Source organism: Pinus tabuliformis, chromosome 2_2 (genome assembly GCF_031772625.1).
Source record: "Pinus tabuliformis cultivar Carrire ecotype Pingquan chromosome 2_2, CPIR1, whole genome shotgun sequence".
Classification (NCBI taxonomy): domain Eukaryota; kingdom Viridiplantae; phylum Streptophyta; class Pinopsida; order Pinales; family Pinaceae; genus Pinus; species Pinus tabuliformis.
The window spans coordinates 667,462,357-667,480,669 of record NC_142300.1 but is presented as its reverse complement, the minus strand read 5'-3'; the positions used below and the strand labels follow the sequence as shown (position 1 = coordinate 667,480,669).

Below are 18,313 nucleotides of genomic sequence, written 5' to 3'. Positions count from 1 at the left end.
TGATGGTGAGATTTCAATATAATTAATGCCCTAACTATCACACCATGAGGGAACCCTAGAAGCTAATCCTTCAACTTAGGGATTTCTTGAAGGTTGTACTTTAGTAGCATGTCATTCAAAACCTTTTCTCTTGACTATATTGACCTTGGATGAACTCTTATCTCGTCAAATATCTCAATCATAGGTTTCATATAGTACTTCTTCCAGGAGTTTTTCATGGAAAGCCATCCTAGCTTCTCCCAAAGCTCGCACCTCAAATGAGTCTTTCCATTGAATGAGCCATCCTTGCCTCACTCTAAACCCTTAGTATAGACACACTAATCAAAAGTGAGGGTACTGGGACTCCTCCCGTCAGTGAAAAACCGAGAAGAGAAGGGGACTTAAGCTGTGGTGACAGTGGGCCTCCGTCCCATAGTGCTGTTGTTCCCTCTAGTTTTAGCATACAAACTAGGCCTGCTAGTTTGTGCAGCAACAAGACACATCAAGAGTTACAATGTTATTGTGCTTGGATCTTGTCTCAGTTTTATTAACAATGAGAAAGATGCCCTGACTGTACTCTGAGCTTCTGTACATGTTGTACATATTTTATTTTTGCTTTTTTTTACAGTGTTCTGCAACACATAAAAGAGAAGTACTTCTAATGGTAAACAATAGCATTGCTAAGCAGGTTATTAATGTTCATTATGCAAAACTGCTCTGGAACAAATCGCATGTATGAAGAAATGCTGGATGCATATGATCAAAGTTTGTAAGAGTTTGCAAAATCATAAAACCACAAGTAATAAATTTTGCTTTTCAAACAAATAAGACGACATAACCAACACTTAAATTGCAAAAGCATAAAACTGCAAGTATTAAAATTTTGCTTTTTAAACAAATAAGATGACACGGACCCTCTTACAATAACCAAGAAACATGTTAAAAAGCCAACCTGGAAAGCAACTCGGTGCTCAAAAGCAACTAGATGAACAATAAGATGTAAATGAGATATCCCAATGGATCTACTTTCTCTCTCCTTGATGTTCTCAATGGCTCTGAATGCAATTTCATCTAGCCACTCAATGCGTGGAATCTGCCCACATTCATACTTGTTGACTAGCTTCTCCAAGCGCTCAATTTCTCCTCGCTCTGACTTAGGCACCTGTATGCAAGTAATATGATTCTAAATAATACCCAAGCTGATTTACAAATTTTACCTCATGGTAATCTGAAATTTGTTGAACAAAACCCATTCTGAAATATCTAGGATATCAAGCTTTTAGTAACATAAAACAACCGCTTGACCTAGACTTCTCTCATTTAGATTGTTGAACTTTCACCTTTCCAGGTGTAGTAGAAGGCACTGACCCATCTGCTTTTCTCCCCAGCCAAAGCCTAAGTTTCTGCTGTCCTGTTTTAAGTTGTTTCTTGCTGTTGAAAAGACAAAAGGTAGCACCGCCAATGATCACGTCCTGCTTAGAAGAAGAAACATCCCAAACCTGCAGTTTCAAATATCCATGTCAATTCTTAGCATGTTCCTAGTTGACCATGTAGAAATCTCCAAAAGTCAGTTGTGTTCTACTGAGTCACTGACTGAAAAAATAGCACAATCTCCAAAATAAGAACTAAAATATATAAGTAGATACAACAAGCTGAGACAATTATAATTTTTATCACCCCACTCTAAAAATCCAAATAGTTACATCATATACATTGTTGGTACAGCCTCTGTTAGATATAACCAGCAGAAACTAATATAATAGACTCGTCACAAAATTGACAGTGTTGCAGGAAATACAGAAATTGGTTGCACCAACAATGCAGTCATTTGAATCGTCAAAAATATCATGTATTCTCAACATCATTGTAGCATGTTAAACTCAGTGCTATGGACAAAATTTTAAAATTTGCAATCCTCTAATTGGAAAAATCCAAGAGTGACAGAAATTTCTCCATAAAGAAAACATGTGATTGAAGCATTTTTCACACATACAAAAAATTTTAAATCCTTTGGTAGAGACAGAGCAACTTGATTGAGCACAAAAACAGGTCCTCAGGACTGAAGGATACAGCAAGTATGAATGCAAGCATGAAAATAATTGGCACTTCGGTTAATTGGACAAACAATTCGCAGTTATAGTCAGAGCACTGTCAAGCCTATTTTTTTGTCTCATATCTGATTATCCTGTTGATGTTTGCCATCACATGTCAAGGCCTCTGTATGGGTATTAAGACTCCATAACCCAAAGGGAACACACCAATCCTGTGTTGATCCATTACTCTTGATGTAAATATCTTTAATTTCTACTTTCACTTGATTTATCTTCTGCCTTTGGAGCCTAATTTGCAGGTCAAAAAAGAGCATTTAGGGATTCCATCCTTAAGCTGGGACAGCACCAGCTCTATAGTGGGAGGAGAGCTGTTATGGTGACAGTGGGAAGTACTTCTTAGTATCTCCAGAGTTTCCCTGATTGGTATTAAGGACTTGATATTTAGATGTGCAATTTTGGCAGTTAGCAGTAACTAGATTGAGATCATTTACACAACAGTTTGTTCAACCACCAATCAAGACAACTAGTTGGTTTTCCTACAGGTCACCTCTTCACAGCAATCAAATAAACAACATAAAAACAGTGTTCCAAACTTCCACGGGGACGCGTCCCCTAGTGTCAAGCTCACGAGTCGCGGATGCGATGTGCGACAAGTTGGGTGGGTGCTCCCGGTTAAACGCGACGAGCCGGGTGAGTGACGAGTTGGCAAGCAAGCACGTTGGTTGCGACGATGGGACGAGTTGGAGAGAGCAACGAGCTGGTTTAGGGTTTAGGGTTTAGGGAAAGTATTGTTGAAAAGAAATCGGGTGGTAGTGCCACACCTGCCTATGAGCGATTGAAAGAATACTGCCAAGATAGGGGCATGACAGGTGGTATCAAAGTTCCGTATTCTGCGGGCTTTGGTGATTCAGAATTGTAGGTATTATCAAGGGATGATTGGGTCAAACAAGTTGCAGAAGTAAAGAGGTGTGTCTCTACACTTCAAGCAAATTGACGACGGATGCTTTTGATCGATTTATGGTCTATACCAGACTACAAAGGAAGTGGATGGCTGAAATGGCAGAAGAACCTCAAGTGATAACGAGTGAATCTGGCAGGGATGTCGGAGATGCTTTCTTGGATATAGTGTTGGATCGAATGGAAGAGCTAGCTTCTGACATGGCTTCAATGAAGGCTGAGAACATTGAGATTCGAGATGGCTATTCGAAGGTGAAAGGGGAGCTTGAAGACCTCAAGGTCCGATACAATTATATTGAATGGTTGTATATACAAACAGAAAAGGAAGTCAAAGAGATAGGAGAAGAAAGAGATCAAGGTTTGGCTAAAATCTTGAAATTGCAAAAAGATCTTGAAGTTGCTCGGAATGAGATCGCATTTTGAAGAAGGTTGTTGGGCACAACCCAGGTGGAGGAGTGACTCATGTGAAAGTCAAGGAACCAGATTCTTATGACGGGACGAGGAGTGCAAAAACTCTTGGTAACTTTCTATGGGACATGGAACAGTACTTGGAGCGTTTGGGGATGTCCGATGAGGAAACCAAAGTCAAGGTAGCTGCTCAGTTCTTGACGAAGGATGCTAAGATGTGGTGGCGAAGGAAGATGGACCAGATTGCCAATGGCAATGCTGCAAAGATCACTTCATGGGATGAAATGAAGAAGGCTTTGCAAACTCATTTTAGTCCACAAGACGAAACATGGGATGCAAGGATGAAGATAAAGTATATAAAGCAAACAGGGAGTCTACAAGCTTATCAGTGAGAGTTCTCAAGTGCAGTTTTGGAACTTCCAGACATGGCGGAGAGGGACAAGGTATTCAATTTTATCATAGGATTGAAGCCTTGGGCACGCAATGAAGTGAAGAGGCAAAAGATAAAAACACTTGAAGAAGCATTTGTTGTTGTGGATCGCTTGGTAGAACACTATGATGAAGGAACCGAAGAGAAGAAGAAAAAGACTGACAAGCCGAAAGAAAAGTCTACAAAGGAGGAGCCTTCGAGATCGCATGCGAAGATGAAGAAACGTTGAAGTGTTGGATATGTGAGGAACCACATATGGTGAAGACTTGTCCTTCAAGACCAAAAGTGGTTGCGATAGCACAATCCAATGCGAAAAAGAAAGAGGAAACTTAAGATGGGGTCATGCAGATTCTAGAAGCTGTGATGGCTACGGAAGCGGTCTCACAAAGAGATCCAAAAAGAAACAAGTTAGAGTATGTTGAAATGAAAGTTGGGAGTGTTGTACCCACTATGGTGGATAGTGGGGCAACTCACAACTTCATGAGCAAGGATACTGCGAGAAGGATTGGGCTGAAGTTTGTACCGATGCAGGCACAAATGAAGGTAGTGAATTCTCCTCCATATCGGTGTAGCTGAGAAAGTGGATGTGACACTTGGTGAATGGATAGGGAAGGTCGATTTCACTATGGTGCGGATAGACGACTACGAAGTTGTACTGGGAATGGAATTTATGAAGCAATTTGAAGCTATGGTAGTTCCCCATATGAAGAAACTGTACATTTACGACGTACGAGAGATGTACCTATCGGTGTTCCGACCATAGGAGTTACAAAGGCCGAGTGTAAACTGACAGCGATGAATATGGAGAATGACAAGCGATATGAAGAGGTCTATAAGTAGTTGTCTACTGCAGAGGCAAAGCTTATGGAATAGTCACAAGTTATCCGAACATTGTCTGATAGTATCTTGGATCTATCAAGGAGGCTAGAGGCAGTGGAGGATGATGATGAGGATGAGGATGTTAGACTGAATGTTCAGACGGAGGATCGGGAAGCATACTTGTAGAGATTAGAAGTGGAGGATCCTGATAGGTGGATTGAGTTGATTAGTGAGGGAGAGCCTTCAGGCTCTACTCCCTCCTTATCTTCTTAGACTATCATGGAGATGAGGCTCATTGTTAGCTGCTCATGGCAGTGAGTCTCCAACATTTTGAGCAGGCATCTAGGGGTGAGATGACACAGATTGACAGGTAGCATGCAGTGGAGAGTCATGATGATGTAGGGGCATGAGTTCTTATGGAGGCGATGCATGGTTGGATTAGCTACCCAACTAGTCACCGACATGAGGGGTACCAGCACATGATTCCTTGCAAAGTTTGGCATATCTATGGCGTGAGGCAGGTCGAGAGGTGGGCACATCTAGATTACCCATACACACATTTGTGTGGTTTGACAGTCTTGGTGATGGTGGTTGTCGAGATGTGGAGAGTCGAGGACGACAACCATTTAGAGTGGGGGAGTATGTCAAGCCCACGAGTCTCAGATGCGATGTGTGATGAGTTGGGTGGGCACTCCCAGTTAAACGCGACAAGCCCGGCGAGCGACGAGTCGGCGGGTGCGACGAGTCCGCAAGCGGACGCATTGTTTGCGACGATGGGACAAGTTAGAGAGCGAAACGAGCTAGGGAAGTCGATTAAAGTCGCCCGGTGCACGAGCACGATGAGCCAATGGAGGAGTCGAAAAACCGAAAACCTAGGAATTTGGCTAAATATGGCAACTTTGCAGAGGTGGACTTATATCGTGCGAAGTTGGGCATGTGGACCCGACAAGGCGACGGTGTGGGCGAGCCGGCGCAAAGCATGGGCAAGCTAAGCTAAATTGGCAGGTTGGCCTGGGCAGGCCAAGCCATGAATAATCCGTGAGGAAGCGTATATATGCGTGGATGCATGGATGGGAGAAGGCATCATTCAAGTTTGAAGTTCAACAAGTGCGAGCTCAAGAAATGAGGGCGAGCTAAGAGTTGGGCGCATAAAGCAAGGCAAGGCAAGGTGCAAGTGGCGTTCTAACCGAAGCACCAAGCTGGGGAGACAGAAACACAAAGTTCGGTTGGGCGAGCCGCAGGTTGGGTAGGCGACCCACGAAGGGCGCGCTGCACGAGGGGCGAACCGGGTGGACAGGCAAGTCAGGTAAGGGCGCGGAGGGCACACTGCACGCCAACAAGTTGGGCTGAACCGGGCGCGTATGCGGACAATTCTGCGATGCGGTGGTAACAAGGTTGTGGGCAATCTAGCCTCGTGTTGTCTCGAGACACTACACTGTAGCTCTCTATGCCGGTCCATCCGCATCCATCTCTACATACATCAGCTAGGCATGTTACTCCTCGTCAAGGCTCCCATAGCAAGGGCTAATCCAAGAGGCTGGGTACCTCGAGGATCCTGCCCCTCATCGCTTGTAGTCCATCTGACTGCAACTCGATGTCTCCCCACTTCCACTCAAGTGACGCGTGTGCACTCATGGCACAGTCACCGTCTGTCAAAGCTTCCTTCTCTGCCCGTGTTGGCGCTGCCTTAGTCTCGGAAGACTCTCCCTTACTCTTCTTCCTTTGACACTGGGTCGCATAATGACCCAGCTCCCCACAGTGGAAGCACATGATCTTAGAGAGATCTTTCTTCTTCCATTTCTCCTACTTTCTCTTAGATGCTAGGGCCACATCTTCCTCCTCCTGCTTGACTTTGATCCCCTTGTTGCTGCTACCCGTCTTTGACTGTCGTCTGATCTCTTCCTGGCGAAGAGCTGCCCACATCTCGTCCCACGGTGGAAGTGTCCCTCTGCCTAATATACTCTGGACAAATACTTCCCAGTCTTCTGAGACAACGTTCAGGGTTGTCCTCATCATCAGCTCCTGATCTGATGTCGCCTCTATAGCAGTCAACTGATCTCAAATCTCATTCAATCCTCCGAGGAAGGTGTCAAACAGTTCTCCCTTCTTCATCTAATACAACCTCAACTGATTCTCAAGCAGCATTCTTCTCTGCACAGAAGTATGTTGGTACAGCTTCTTGAGAGCCTCCCACATCTCAAATGTTGTTTCCTTCTCGGCTATGCATGGTACTACATGATCCTTGACCACGTCAAGGATAATGCTCTTGGCCCTCGCCATCACCTCCTCGTACTTGTCATTATCATTGGGGTCGACTGGGATAGCTATTACCTTTAAGGCAAAGTTCTTGACACGATTCCTGTCAAGTACGGATAAGATTTTGGCCTTCCAGACTGTGAAGTTCAACACTCCATCCAGTCTATCTTGGTCTCTTACTTCGTGTAGTGCCATGATGCTCCTCTACTTCCCTCCTGAAAGTTCTCTGTTCGACTCCTCTAAGACTCTACTTCTCGTCTGAAAGTTCTCTTCTAGACTCCCTCTGAGTCCTGATTTCCCTCGTGGAAATCCTTCTGTCGCTTGTCAAGATGCCCCCTACTTTGATCGTCTTGTGCAACCGCACCACTGATCCGGGTTCCTCGGCTAGAAACCCTCAGTAGCAACTCCTCTGGCCTTGCTCTGTCAGGTACTGTTCTAGTACCTCACCAACTCCACTCTGCAATTTTCCCACAGCCTTTTAAACCCCAGCAACCTGAAGGTGAGAGCTCCTAGGCTCTGAGCAATCCCGGCACTAGCAACTTGGCCTCCTTAGCCAACTGCGTCAGCGTTCCCAGCTGCTGCGTGGCTCTGCGTGAGGCTCCCTTTGCCTTCCTTAGCCTCTACGCTGCCTCTTCCCGACTCACCCTTGATGACACAGGCACTGTGTCACCCTTCCTAGTTGCTACTCTGTTAGAAACAACTTTTGTCACCTCCGGACAGTTGTTTTCTGCTGCTATAGCTCCGCTCGGCTGATGTCCTTTAGTCCTCTTGTGATCTACAATCACGCTCTGATACCATGTTGAAGTTTGTAAGTTTACTTAGAAACCCTCCATGAACTTTATCTGATTTATTCCTACCTACTTGTTATTTTCCTTAGCAAGTTATTAACTTATTTACAATGTAAATATTGAAAATAAACACTAGTCAATGCTCAACATATTACGAACCACTAACTAAAAGAAACAGAAACAAACACACCATATGACACCATTATTTTTGGACTAATGTCCTCGAAAAAACCCAATGTGGGAAAACCGGTGCAGCTATCTAAGGGTTTTCTTATTAAACAATATCATAGTACAATCTGGGTGTCGAAACTGGCCTACCCAACAGAGAATTTTCTTAGCAGTAATACCTCTAAGTTTCTGACAAATCTCCTGGATGAAACCCCAGATAATCCTTCCAGCAACTACTCACCAATCTGCCCCAGAAACCCCAACGTCAGGCTCTCTCTGGACTGCATCAGCCCCTCTCTGCCACACGCCGGATGGGTCTACGTCAGCCCTCTGGCCCTCTATGTCAGCAACGCTGGCCTCTCTGAGGCTCTGTGCAGATCCCGGCTTCCTTTACGTGGCCCTACGTGAGCCCTGGCTGGCTCTGCGTCACTCTCCTTAGCTATTGCGTTGCTATCCCGGCACTATCTCTACCTCTTTGTTTCTTTGTACTCAAATGCCCCTCAACTACATCTCCCGATCACTAATTCTATCTCTCTCTTAGCAGACCCCTCTCTAGAGAATAGAATGGCTGATCATTCTAGTGTATTCTCCAAGTGACCCTCAAGCCTCCTCTTAAACTTTTCCTGGTGACATATCAACGGCCGAGATTAAGTCCCTAATCAACAGCTAAGATTAGATCTGGCTTGATCCATGTCTTCTAGACCATTCTAACACAAAATCATATTAATACACATTAATATTTTATTTTCTCTAAGTTTAGACTTAGGGACTCCATTAAAAATATTAATTATCTTAATATCTCTTGATCTGTTTAGAATCTGCCCAAAACCTTTCTGGGTATTGGGGATCTCAGTGCCCCAACCTCTCCACCAAATTTCGTGGCTAGAGCACATCCGATGCTTACCTCAAATCAATAGTACCCATTATTTTATTCATTGTAAGATAGCCAAGGAATTGAATTGCTTCCTATATCTAGTACCAGTGTCAATTGATGGTTGCAATTGGAGGCACTATAAATTGCTCTGAACAGTGCCATAATATCAAGCTAACCATGGGGAAATATGTACTGAATAGTTCAATGCTTTCCATTCCAATTGGTGGTGTTGATGTTGTACTAGGAGTCCAATGGTTACAACGTTCTAGAGTCCTCCTCCTCTTGTTTCCCCTATTGTTGTACTACTTTGGTTCCTCCTCTAACAATGTAGGTGACTCCTCCATGATACGAAGCTCAGACTCCACCTTCCCCTTAGACAATACATCAATATTGTTTAAGGAAGTGACATCCACATCACATTTTCTCCATCCATAATCGGATATTATAATGGACATACACCAAGTCATTAAGGCATGAGAACTCCAACCTATACGAGTGCCATAGAAAAATTAATGAGTCTTGACTCTTGCAGGTCATAAATTACCATAATTGCAATTGCTCAGTTGAAGTTCAAAGTTATAACCTATTGCACTTCCTTGAGTGTCAAAAACACTCCAATTGTGCTCATAGCCCAAAGTGCTACAAATCTGACTAAGGATTTTGATGGCGAATTTCTATAAATTTTGTGCCCTTGCACCATTATTTCACTACCAAGCATCTACAACAAAATAAGAAAAGTTAAAAAATAACTAAACTTTCAAATAAAACTTAATTGAATTTAAATAAATCTAGAGTTCAAAATTAGTAAATTTTAATGAGTCATGACTTGTCACTTACGTGGCATCAAGGTATGTTGAAGTTTCTAAGTCTAACAGTTAGAAACCCTCCATGTACTTTCTGATTTATTCCTTCCTACTCATTATGATTAATTAACAAATTATTTACCATGTAAATACTAAAAATAAACACAAGTACATGCTCAACACATTATAGATCATCAACTGAAGGAAACAAAAACAAGCACACAAATGACACCGTTATTTTTTGACTAATGTCCCCGGAAAAACCCAATTCGGGAAAACCAGTGCAGCTATTTGAGGGTTTGATTTATTAAGCAGTTTCAGAATACAATCTGGGTGCCAAATCCGGCTCACCCAACAGAGAAAAATCTCGACAATAGTACCTCTCCTACGGAGACAGATGCTCCAGCTGAAACCCTGGATAAACACTCTGGCAGCTCCTCAGCTCCAATCTGCCCCACGAAAAATCCCAACGTCAACCTCTAGGCACTGTGTCAACCTCTTATGCCCTCTGTGTCACCTTTCCCAACAGTTCCGACAGTTCCCAGCAGTTCCGACCTCTACCCTTTGCGTCAACTTTCTTGGCAGCTCCAGCTTCTGCCCTCTGCGTCAACTTTCCCGGCAGTTCCAGTTGTTCCCGGCAGTTCTGGCTTCTGCCCTTTGCGTCAGCTTTCCCGGCTGCTGCGCTGAATCTCCCGACACTATCTTTGTCTCTCTGCTTCTGTATTCACTGCCCCTCCGCTGCAACTCCAAATCACTCTCTCAACTTTCTCAACAAACCCAGCCCCAGAAAGTCAAAATCTTGATCTTTTGGTGTGTTCTCCAAGTGACCTTCAAGCCTCTTCTTATACTTTTCTCATTGACAGATCAACGACCGAGATTAAGTCCCTAATCAACAGCTAAGATTAGATCTGGCTTGATCCATGACTTTTGGACCATTCTAACACAGTTTTATATTAATTCACATTAATATTTTAATTTCCCTAAGTTTAGACTTAGGGACTCCATTAAAAATATTAATTATTTTAATATCTCCCAAACTGTTTAGAATCTGCCCAAACCCTTTTTGGGTATTGGAGATCTCATGTGCCTTAGCCTCTCCACCAAATTTCGTGGCTAGAGCACATCCGATCCTACCCCAAATCAACGCTCCCTTTTAGCGAGGACTGTGCTCTAGCAATACTCCTTACCGAGTATTACTCTGATCATCCAGCATCGGTCCCTGATGCTAGGCCTGCTGCCCATCATCTGTACTACTGCATCCCATACTGCCACCCATGGCTCTACCACTGCCACTGTTGCATCTGTACAACAGCTCCCTCTACGGCTATGCTGCTGCCCATGGCTCTGCCACTGCCACTATTGCATTTGCACTGCATCCACTCTCATCATGCTGCATCGTGCTGCTCATAGCACCGCCACTGCTAACTATTGCACTGCAACTCAGTTACTGAGAAGTAACTGGTCTCCCAACTCTGACATCATTGTCAAGCTAGAGACACTCTCGATGCTGAAGCTCCCTTTGTCGCTAACAAGTGATCCCTCTCTAACCTCTACGCTGTTGCAACAACTCCCTTCATCTCACACCATTGCACACCTCTCTATGCCATCCTACACTGGTGCAACACTCTCGTGCCTCTCGCATTGTTGCAACTTGCTAGCCTCGCATTGTCCTGGAAATCCTGCACTATAACTCTCTCTGTCGCTCTATCCTTGTCTGTCTCTACCAACATCCGCCAGTCCTACTACTCTTCTTTGGGGCTCCCGTAGCCAGGTATAATCCAAGAGGTTGGTCCTCCTAACTACAGCTCGATGTCTCCCCACTTTCACTCAAGCGGTGTGTGTGCACTCATGGCACAGAAATCGCTTGCCTCCACTTCCTTCTCTGCCCTTACTGATGCTACCTTGGTCTCGGAAGCCTCCCCCTTACCCTTCTTCCTCGGACACTGGGTCGCATAATGACCCAGCTCCCCATAGTGGAATCATTTGACCTTGGAGAGGTCCTTCCGCTTTTCTTGCTTACCCTCAGATGCTATGGCAACATCCACCTCCTCCTCCTTGATTCTGATCCCCTTGCTTACCCTCAGATGCTATGGCAACATCCACCTCCTCCTCCTTGATTATGATCCCCTAGCTGCTACTTCCCATCTTGGTCACCCTCCTGAACTCTTCTTGGCGAAGAGTCGCTCACATTTCCTCTCAATCTGGAAGGGTCGCCCTGCCCAGTATGCTCTGGACAAACACCTCCCAGTCTTCTAAGACTGCATTCAGGGTTGTTCTCACCATCAACTCTGGATCTGGTGTGGCCCCTATGGAAGTCAGTTGATCTCGGATCTCCTCCAATCGACCGAGGAAGGTGTCGATTTGTTCTCCCTTTTGCATCTAGTATGATGTAGTTGATTTTCTAGGAGCATCTTCCTCTGCACGGAAGTATGCTGATACAACTTGGTCAGGGCATCCCACATCTCCCCTGCCGTATTCTTCTCAGCAATATGTGGTACTATATGATCCTTGACCCTGTCAAGAATCATACTCTTGGCCCTCACCATTGCTTCCTCATACCTATCATTGTCAGCTGGATCAACTGGGACCGCTATTGTCTTTAGGCGAAGTGCTTGACACGATTTCTGTCAAGTACGGATAAGATTCTGGGCTTCCATACTACGAAGTTTGAGGCTGCGTCCAATCTGTCCTAGTCTCTTACTCCTTGTAGTGCCATTCCACTGCTCTTCTACTTCCCTCCTAGAAGTTCTCGATGTGACTCCCTCTGAGCCTCGATTTCCCTCTTGGAAATCCTTCTGACGATGTCAAGATGCCCCCTACTCTGATAGTCTGTGAAACCGCACCACTGATCAGGATTTCTCAGCTAGAAACCCTCAGTAACAACTCCCTTCTCCTTGGCCTTGCCCTGTTAGGTACTGTTATGACAACAGTACCCCACCAGCTCCACTCTGCAACTTATCCACAGCCTCCTAAACTCCAGTAACCTAAAGGTGAGAGCTCCTAGGCTCTGCGCAGTCCCAGCACCGACAAACTAGCTCCCTAAACCAACTGCATCAGCCCTCCTGGCCTTTGCGTGAGCCTGTCTTTACCTCCCTCAGCCTCTGCGTAGCCTCTTCTTGGCTCGAACTTGATGATGCAGGCACTGTGTCACCCCTTCCTTGTTGTTTTGCTACTAGGAACAGCTTCTGTCACTCGGGACAGCTGTTTTCTGCTGCTGTTGCTCTGCTCAGCTGATGTCCTCAGTTCTCCTGTGATCTGCAACCACGCTCCGATACCATGTTGAAGTTTCTAAGTCTAATAGTACTTTTATAATTTATTCCTTCCTACTTGTTCTTATTAATTAAAAAATTATTTACCATGTAAATACTGAAAATAAACACAAGTACATGCTCAACACATTACAGATCATCAACTTAAGGAAACAGAAACAAGCACACAAATGACATTGTTATTTTTTAACTAATGTCCCCGGAAAAACCCAATGTGGGAAAACTGGTGCAGCTATCTGAGGGTTTGATTTATTAAGTAGTTTCATAATACAATCTGGGTGCCAAATCTGGCTCACCTAACAGAGAAAAATCTCAGCAGTAGTACCTCTCCTTCGGAGACAGATGCTCCGACTGAAGCCTCGATAAACACTCGACAGCTCCTCAGCTCCAATTTGCCCCACGTAAAACCCCAGCATCAGCCTCTAGGGACTGTGTTAGCCTCTTCTGCCCTCTGCGTCAGCTTTCCCGGCAATTACGGTTGTTCCCGGCAGTTCCAGACTCTACCCTCTGCGTCAGCTTTCCCAGCAGTTTTGGTAGTTCTGGCTGTTTCAGCTGTTCCCAGCAGTTTCGGCTTCTGCCCTCTATGTCAGCTTTCCCGGTTGCTGCACTGATCCTCCCAACACTATTTTTGCCTCTCTACTTTTGTATTCATTGCCCCTCAGTTGCAACTCCAAATCACTCTCTCAACTTTCTCAGCAAACCCATCCCCAGAAAGTCAAAATCTTAATCTTTTGGTGTGTTCTCCAAGTGACCCTCAAGCCTCCCCTTATACTTTTCTGGTTGACAGATCAACGACCGAGATTAAGTTACTAATCAACGGCTAAGATTAGATCTGGCTTGATCCATGACTTTTGGACCATTCTAACACAGTTTTATATTAATTCACATTAAATTTCCGTAAGTTTAGACTTAGGGACTCCATTAAAAATATTAATTATTTTAATATAAAACTATTTAGAATCTGCCCAAACCCTTTCTGGGTATTGGAGATCTCATGTGCCTTAGCCTCTCCACCAAATTTTGTGGCTAGAAAACATTCAATGCTACCCCAAATCAACAAGGTGGTTCTTTCATGAATAACATCATTAAAGCAAAATACTCTAGTACCATCCCCGATACCTCTCTATCTCGCGATTGGTTATGCTGCAAATCTTGAGATCATGTACCAACCTATGAAGACAAATATGGAGTCCTTCCATCACCTCGCCATGAAAATTAAAGTTGCATTTGTAGGAAAATGTTGGATTGAGGAAAAGTGTTGTTGCATTAATGGGTTGATGAAGCATCCGTGCCCACCAACTCTGTTAAAATTGGCAACTATGGCCAAACTCCACATGCATCATGTTATTTATGGCAGCTGATATTTTTCTTGGATTCCTCTCTCCGAGAGGTGTAGGATTTATCTAAAGATCATCTAATTCCAACATGTAAAAATGAAGATATGAATTTATTTGTATTATTGACAAATTGTCAAGGTCAACCAGCAAGCAAAACAGGCATTTTAACAATGTTCCACCAAGACTCTGAGACGGGGAGACAGGTGTGGGGAGACGCACAAGTGGGACGTGTGGGGGTACCCTCAAATTTTAGGGAAATTTAGGGGGGACGGGGGGACGTCGGGGTATATAATCTTTTTCCTTTTTAATATATATATATATATATATATATATATATATATATATATATATATATATATATATATATATATATATATATATATTTATTTCAAATTCATATTCAATAATGAAAGAATAAATAGAATGATACATACATAATTGAATTAAATAATGAAATACATTGATCCATACTCCTCATCCTTACTAATACATACATGATTCATCCATAAACCATGAGATTCAATAATGAAATACTCTGATCCATATTCATTATTCATTATTTACTAGTCTAGAATCTACATTGATTTAAAAAATTAAATTCATCATTCTAGATTCTAAATTGATTTAAAATTAAAATTCATCATTTATTATTCTAGAATCTAATTAGTACTAAGCAAAATAGACTATAATAGATACTGAAATCTAAAGACTGGAATAGTAAATTGATATAACTAAAACTCAAAAACAATGGAGTGATGAGTCTAAAAGTCACTCTAAAGTACACAAAGGGCTTGCTGCTCTTGATTAAATACTAATTCCATACCCTTGTACATGACAAAATGCAATGGAAACATTGCACTCCATCGAATCCTGAATTCCTGAAAAACTGTTAAGTCCGTTGGATTTTGAGTGAGATCTAAAATTCTACTTTCTCCATATGAAATCCAATGAGGTCAGAACCACGCTCAAACATCCTAAGTCATTTCATGGTAATGTTAAAAATTTAAGTATTAGGATGAAAATGAAAGATAAAGCAGAATGCCACTTTTACTTTAAGAATTTAACATTACCATGAATTGCATAGCATTAGTAGGGAAATATGGTCATATACTAAGCTTTCCTTGTCATAAATCATTGTTTACAAGCAAATTTAAGGGGGGACGCATATCTCATTTTGAGACACCCACACTAGTGAAACGTCCCCCCTGCGTCTCCCCAAAAGGGGGACGTGGGGAAACGTTTCCCCAAACACCCCGCATCCTGGGTGTGTGGGTTGCGAGGGGTGCGCGCACCCAACCCTGGGGGACACGTCCCCGTGGAACACTGCATTTTAACCCCCAACTCATCCTCAACGTTGCGTATAAAAGGAGGAGACCTCAAGTCATTCTTTCATCATCTCATCTCAACACATCTCTCTCTCCTCACTTGATTGGGTACGCAAATCTGGCAGCTTTCTCTCACACGTGCGAAGGAAGTAGGTCATTATCTGTTGACTGAGTTGACTAGCATTGACCAGCGTTGACCGAGCTGCAGGGAGGCTTTCTAGATAAGATAAGATAAGATAATTTTATTAATGTCCAACAAATAACCAAAATAGGTCAACGGGACTGTCGGTTTGATTACATCATGCCAAGTCGGTGGACCAAACAGTCCCCTTTAACATTTCTTTTAAAAAGCAGAAAATACATCTATAATATAAGTAATGTAAATGTAGAAGCTAGAAGCTCTCGGCTTCGAAACAAAGTGTTGCAATGAAGCAGAGAAGGAGAAGAAGAAAAAGGGGGGGGAGGTCTCTTGTCCAGTTCCTACTCCTAACATCCAAGGCCGAGAGAGGAAAACTGTGAGAAGCTCGTCAAAGTCTGCAGTCCTGTGGGCATACTAGGTTGTCGCAGCTGATGCCTGGAGGTTCTAGGGCGCCTCCCAAGGGTGGATCCAATCCTGGAGCACTGGTGCAGTTTGGAGTGTCATCCCCCCCAGGACTGCACTAATCTGGTCTCAGTGCCTGTGGGTTGGTCAATGGTTCTTTTGGTGCCCCGCGCTGGCGATAGCGCCCTAAAGAAGTCCATGATCTTCTGTGTGGTGTCCAATCTGGTGGGGTGCTTAAGAAAACGGGCCTGAAATTTGAAGGCCTCCTGGAGATAAAGTGCAAGGCATCTCAGATCAACATATCTGAGGAAGCTGGTCAAAGTCTAAGAAGACCTGAAGAGACAATGGTAATGACCTCGAATCTCGTAGTAAGCAGGGCATCCGAAGATGAAGTGTGTCTCTGTCTCTCTCTTGTAAGTGGCAGAGCTGGCAAATCCTATCTGCCCTATCGATGTGGTGATCTGTCTCCACCCGGCGTCTGTGAGACCCAACTCTGAACTGCCCGAGGGGGATTCTATGGGCATGCATCGAATGTTGGAACGTGTACTGGGGTCTAATGATGAACCCATCCCTAATCTCCAGGCAATGCTCCGCGTAGGCGGCCATTTTTGGACGCAACCCATTGGGAGGATTGGTCCAAGTAGTCTAATTTGAGTGAGGAAATTCTGTTTGGGCAGGCCGCAATTTTGGGCACAAATTCCAAGTATGTTTGACCCCTGCATTGAGCAACGTTGACTGTCCTAGGGCTGGCCGCAGGGTTGACTTCTGTTGACCAAATTTGACTGGAAATTTTTGGACTGTTTGGATTTGCTGTTGGAGGCCGAAGTTGACTGGGTTTGACCGCGCTGCTTAGAGAAAGAATTTTGCCCTGTTTGCCAGCATTGACTTTTCTGGTTAGGGCTTTTCTGCTACTATCATAAAATTATCAGATTTGTAAATTTGTACTATCTCTCTCTATTGAACTATTGAAGAATATAAGAAGAATTGGTCAAGGGTTTCCCCACATTGGGGTTTGTCCCTGGCTGGTTTATTAAATTTGTAAATTTGTACTATCTCTATCTGTTGAACTATTGAAGAATATAAGAAGAATTGATCAAGGGTTTCCCCACATTGGGGTTTGTCCCTGGCTGGTGCCACATCTTGTGTCCTCTTGTCTTGGCTTGTCTTGTACTATTTATGTTTATGTTCTATCTGCATTTTACTATCATGTTGATGTGATTGCTAAATTGGATATTGATATTGGGCTAATAAACAAATTGAAGTAAATTTCTCTTAAGCATAGAACATACCAAAAATTAACATGGTATCAGAGCTGAGGTGAAGACAAAGCCCAAGCAAGAGTGAAAGAGCAATCACCGAAGACAGTTGGACAAGGACAAAAGGCTCAATGGGTTCCTCATCCCACTTCCCAGCTGAAGATAAGCTCCGTGAAAAGCCTAACTATCATGGATGGAAGATGTCTCTTGATCTGACATTGGAAGAACAAGTGTTGGATTATGCGAAGGGGAAAATCCCTGAGCCTTCTTTAAATGCACCGGTTGATGCGAAGAACAAGTACAATAAGGCTGAAATCAAAGCGAAGAAGATTATCAGAGATTCCATTGACAAGCATCTAGTGGCCTACATCTCTGATCTGAAAACCTCCAAGGACATCTATGACAGGTTGGTCGGCATGTTCAAGGTTAGTGATGCAAATCAAATTTTATTTTTCAAAAATAAGTTTAAGGATATTAAGAAGGGAAAGGACGAGGATATTCAATCCTACTTCTTAAGGATCATTGAGATCAAGAATGATCTCCTTTCGATTGGAGAGGTCATTCCTGACAGGGAACTTACTATCACTACCCTTAGAGGAATCCCACCCGAGTGGTATATATTTAGTACCACTATTCTCAATAATGATTGAATTCCAAGGTTTGAAGAATTGATGTCGAGATGCATTCAAGAAGAAACAAGAATGGCGGAGCAAGAAATGCCTTCTAATAGAAGCAACCCCACTGCTTTCTCCGCTCATGCCAAAAGGTGAAATAATGCAAGGTTTAAAGGTTATTTCAATGGAAATCCTGGATCTAAGGGTGGAAAGAAGGGCAGGTGCTTTGTTTGCAATAAGTTTGGCCACTATGCAAGGGAGTGTCCAAACAAAAGGGACACATCACATGATGATGATCACAATCATTCCGGGGGCAACTTCAACAACAACAATCAAAGGAATGGCAGCTTTAATGGCAAAGGGAAAAGGAATGCGGGACATCATGGAAATGGTCAACCCTCCAAGAAAGCAAGGAACTCTAGGTATGAAGAATCAAAT

At 43.5% G+C, this 18,313-nt stretch overlaps 1 protein-coding gene across 1 annotated transcript in view; it reads right to left on the bottom strand.

The window, feature by feature from the left end:
- The window catches only part of LOC149194393 (phosphatidylinositol 3-kinase, root isoform-like), a 353,842-nt gene that overhangs the window by 283,609 nt on the left and 51,920 nt on the right, over window positions 1-18,313 (bottom strand). The window contains exons 5-6 of the mRNA XM_089405076.1: window positions 1,320-1,478; window positions 932-1,141 (exon numbers count right to left, since the gene is read on the bottom strand). Coding sequence (XP_089261202.1) covers window positions 932-1,141; window positions 1,320-1,478 — 369 coding nt within the window. The remainder of the gene's footprint in view (window positions 1-931; window positions 1,142-1,319; window positions 1,479-18,313) is intronic.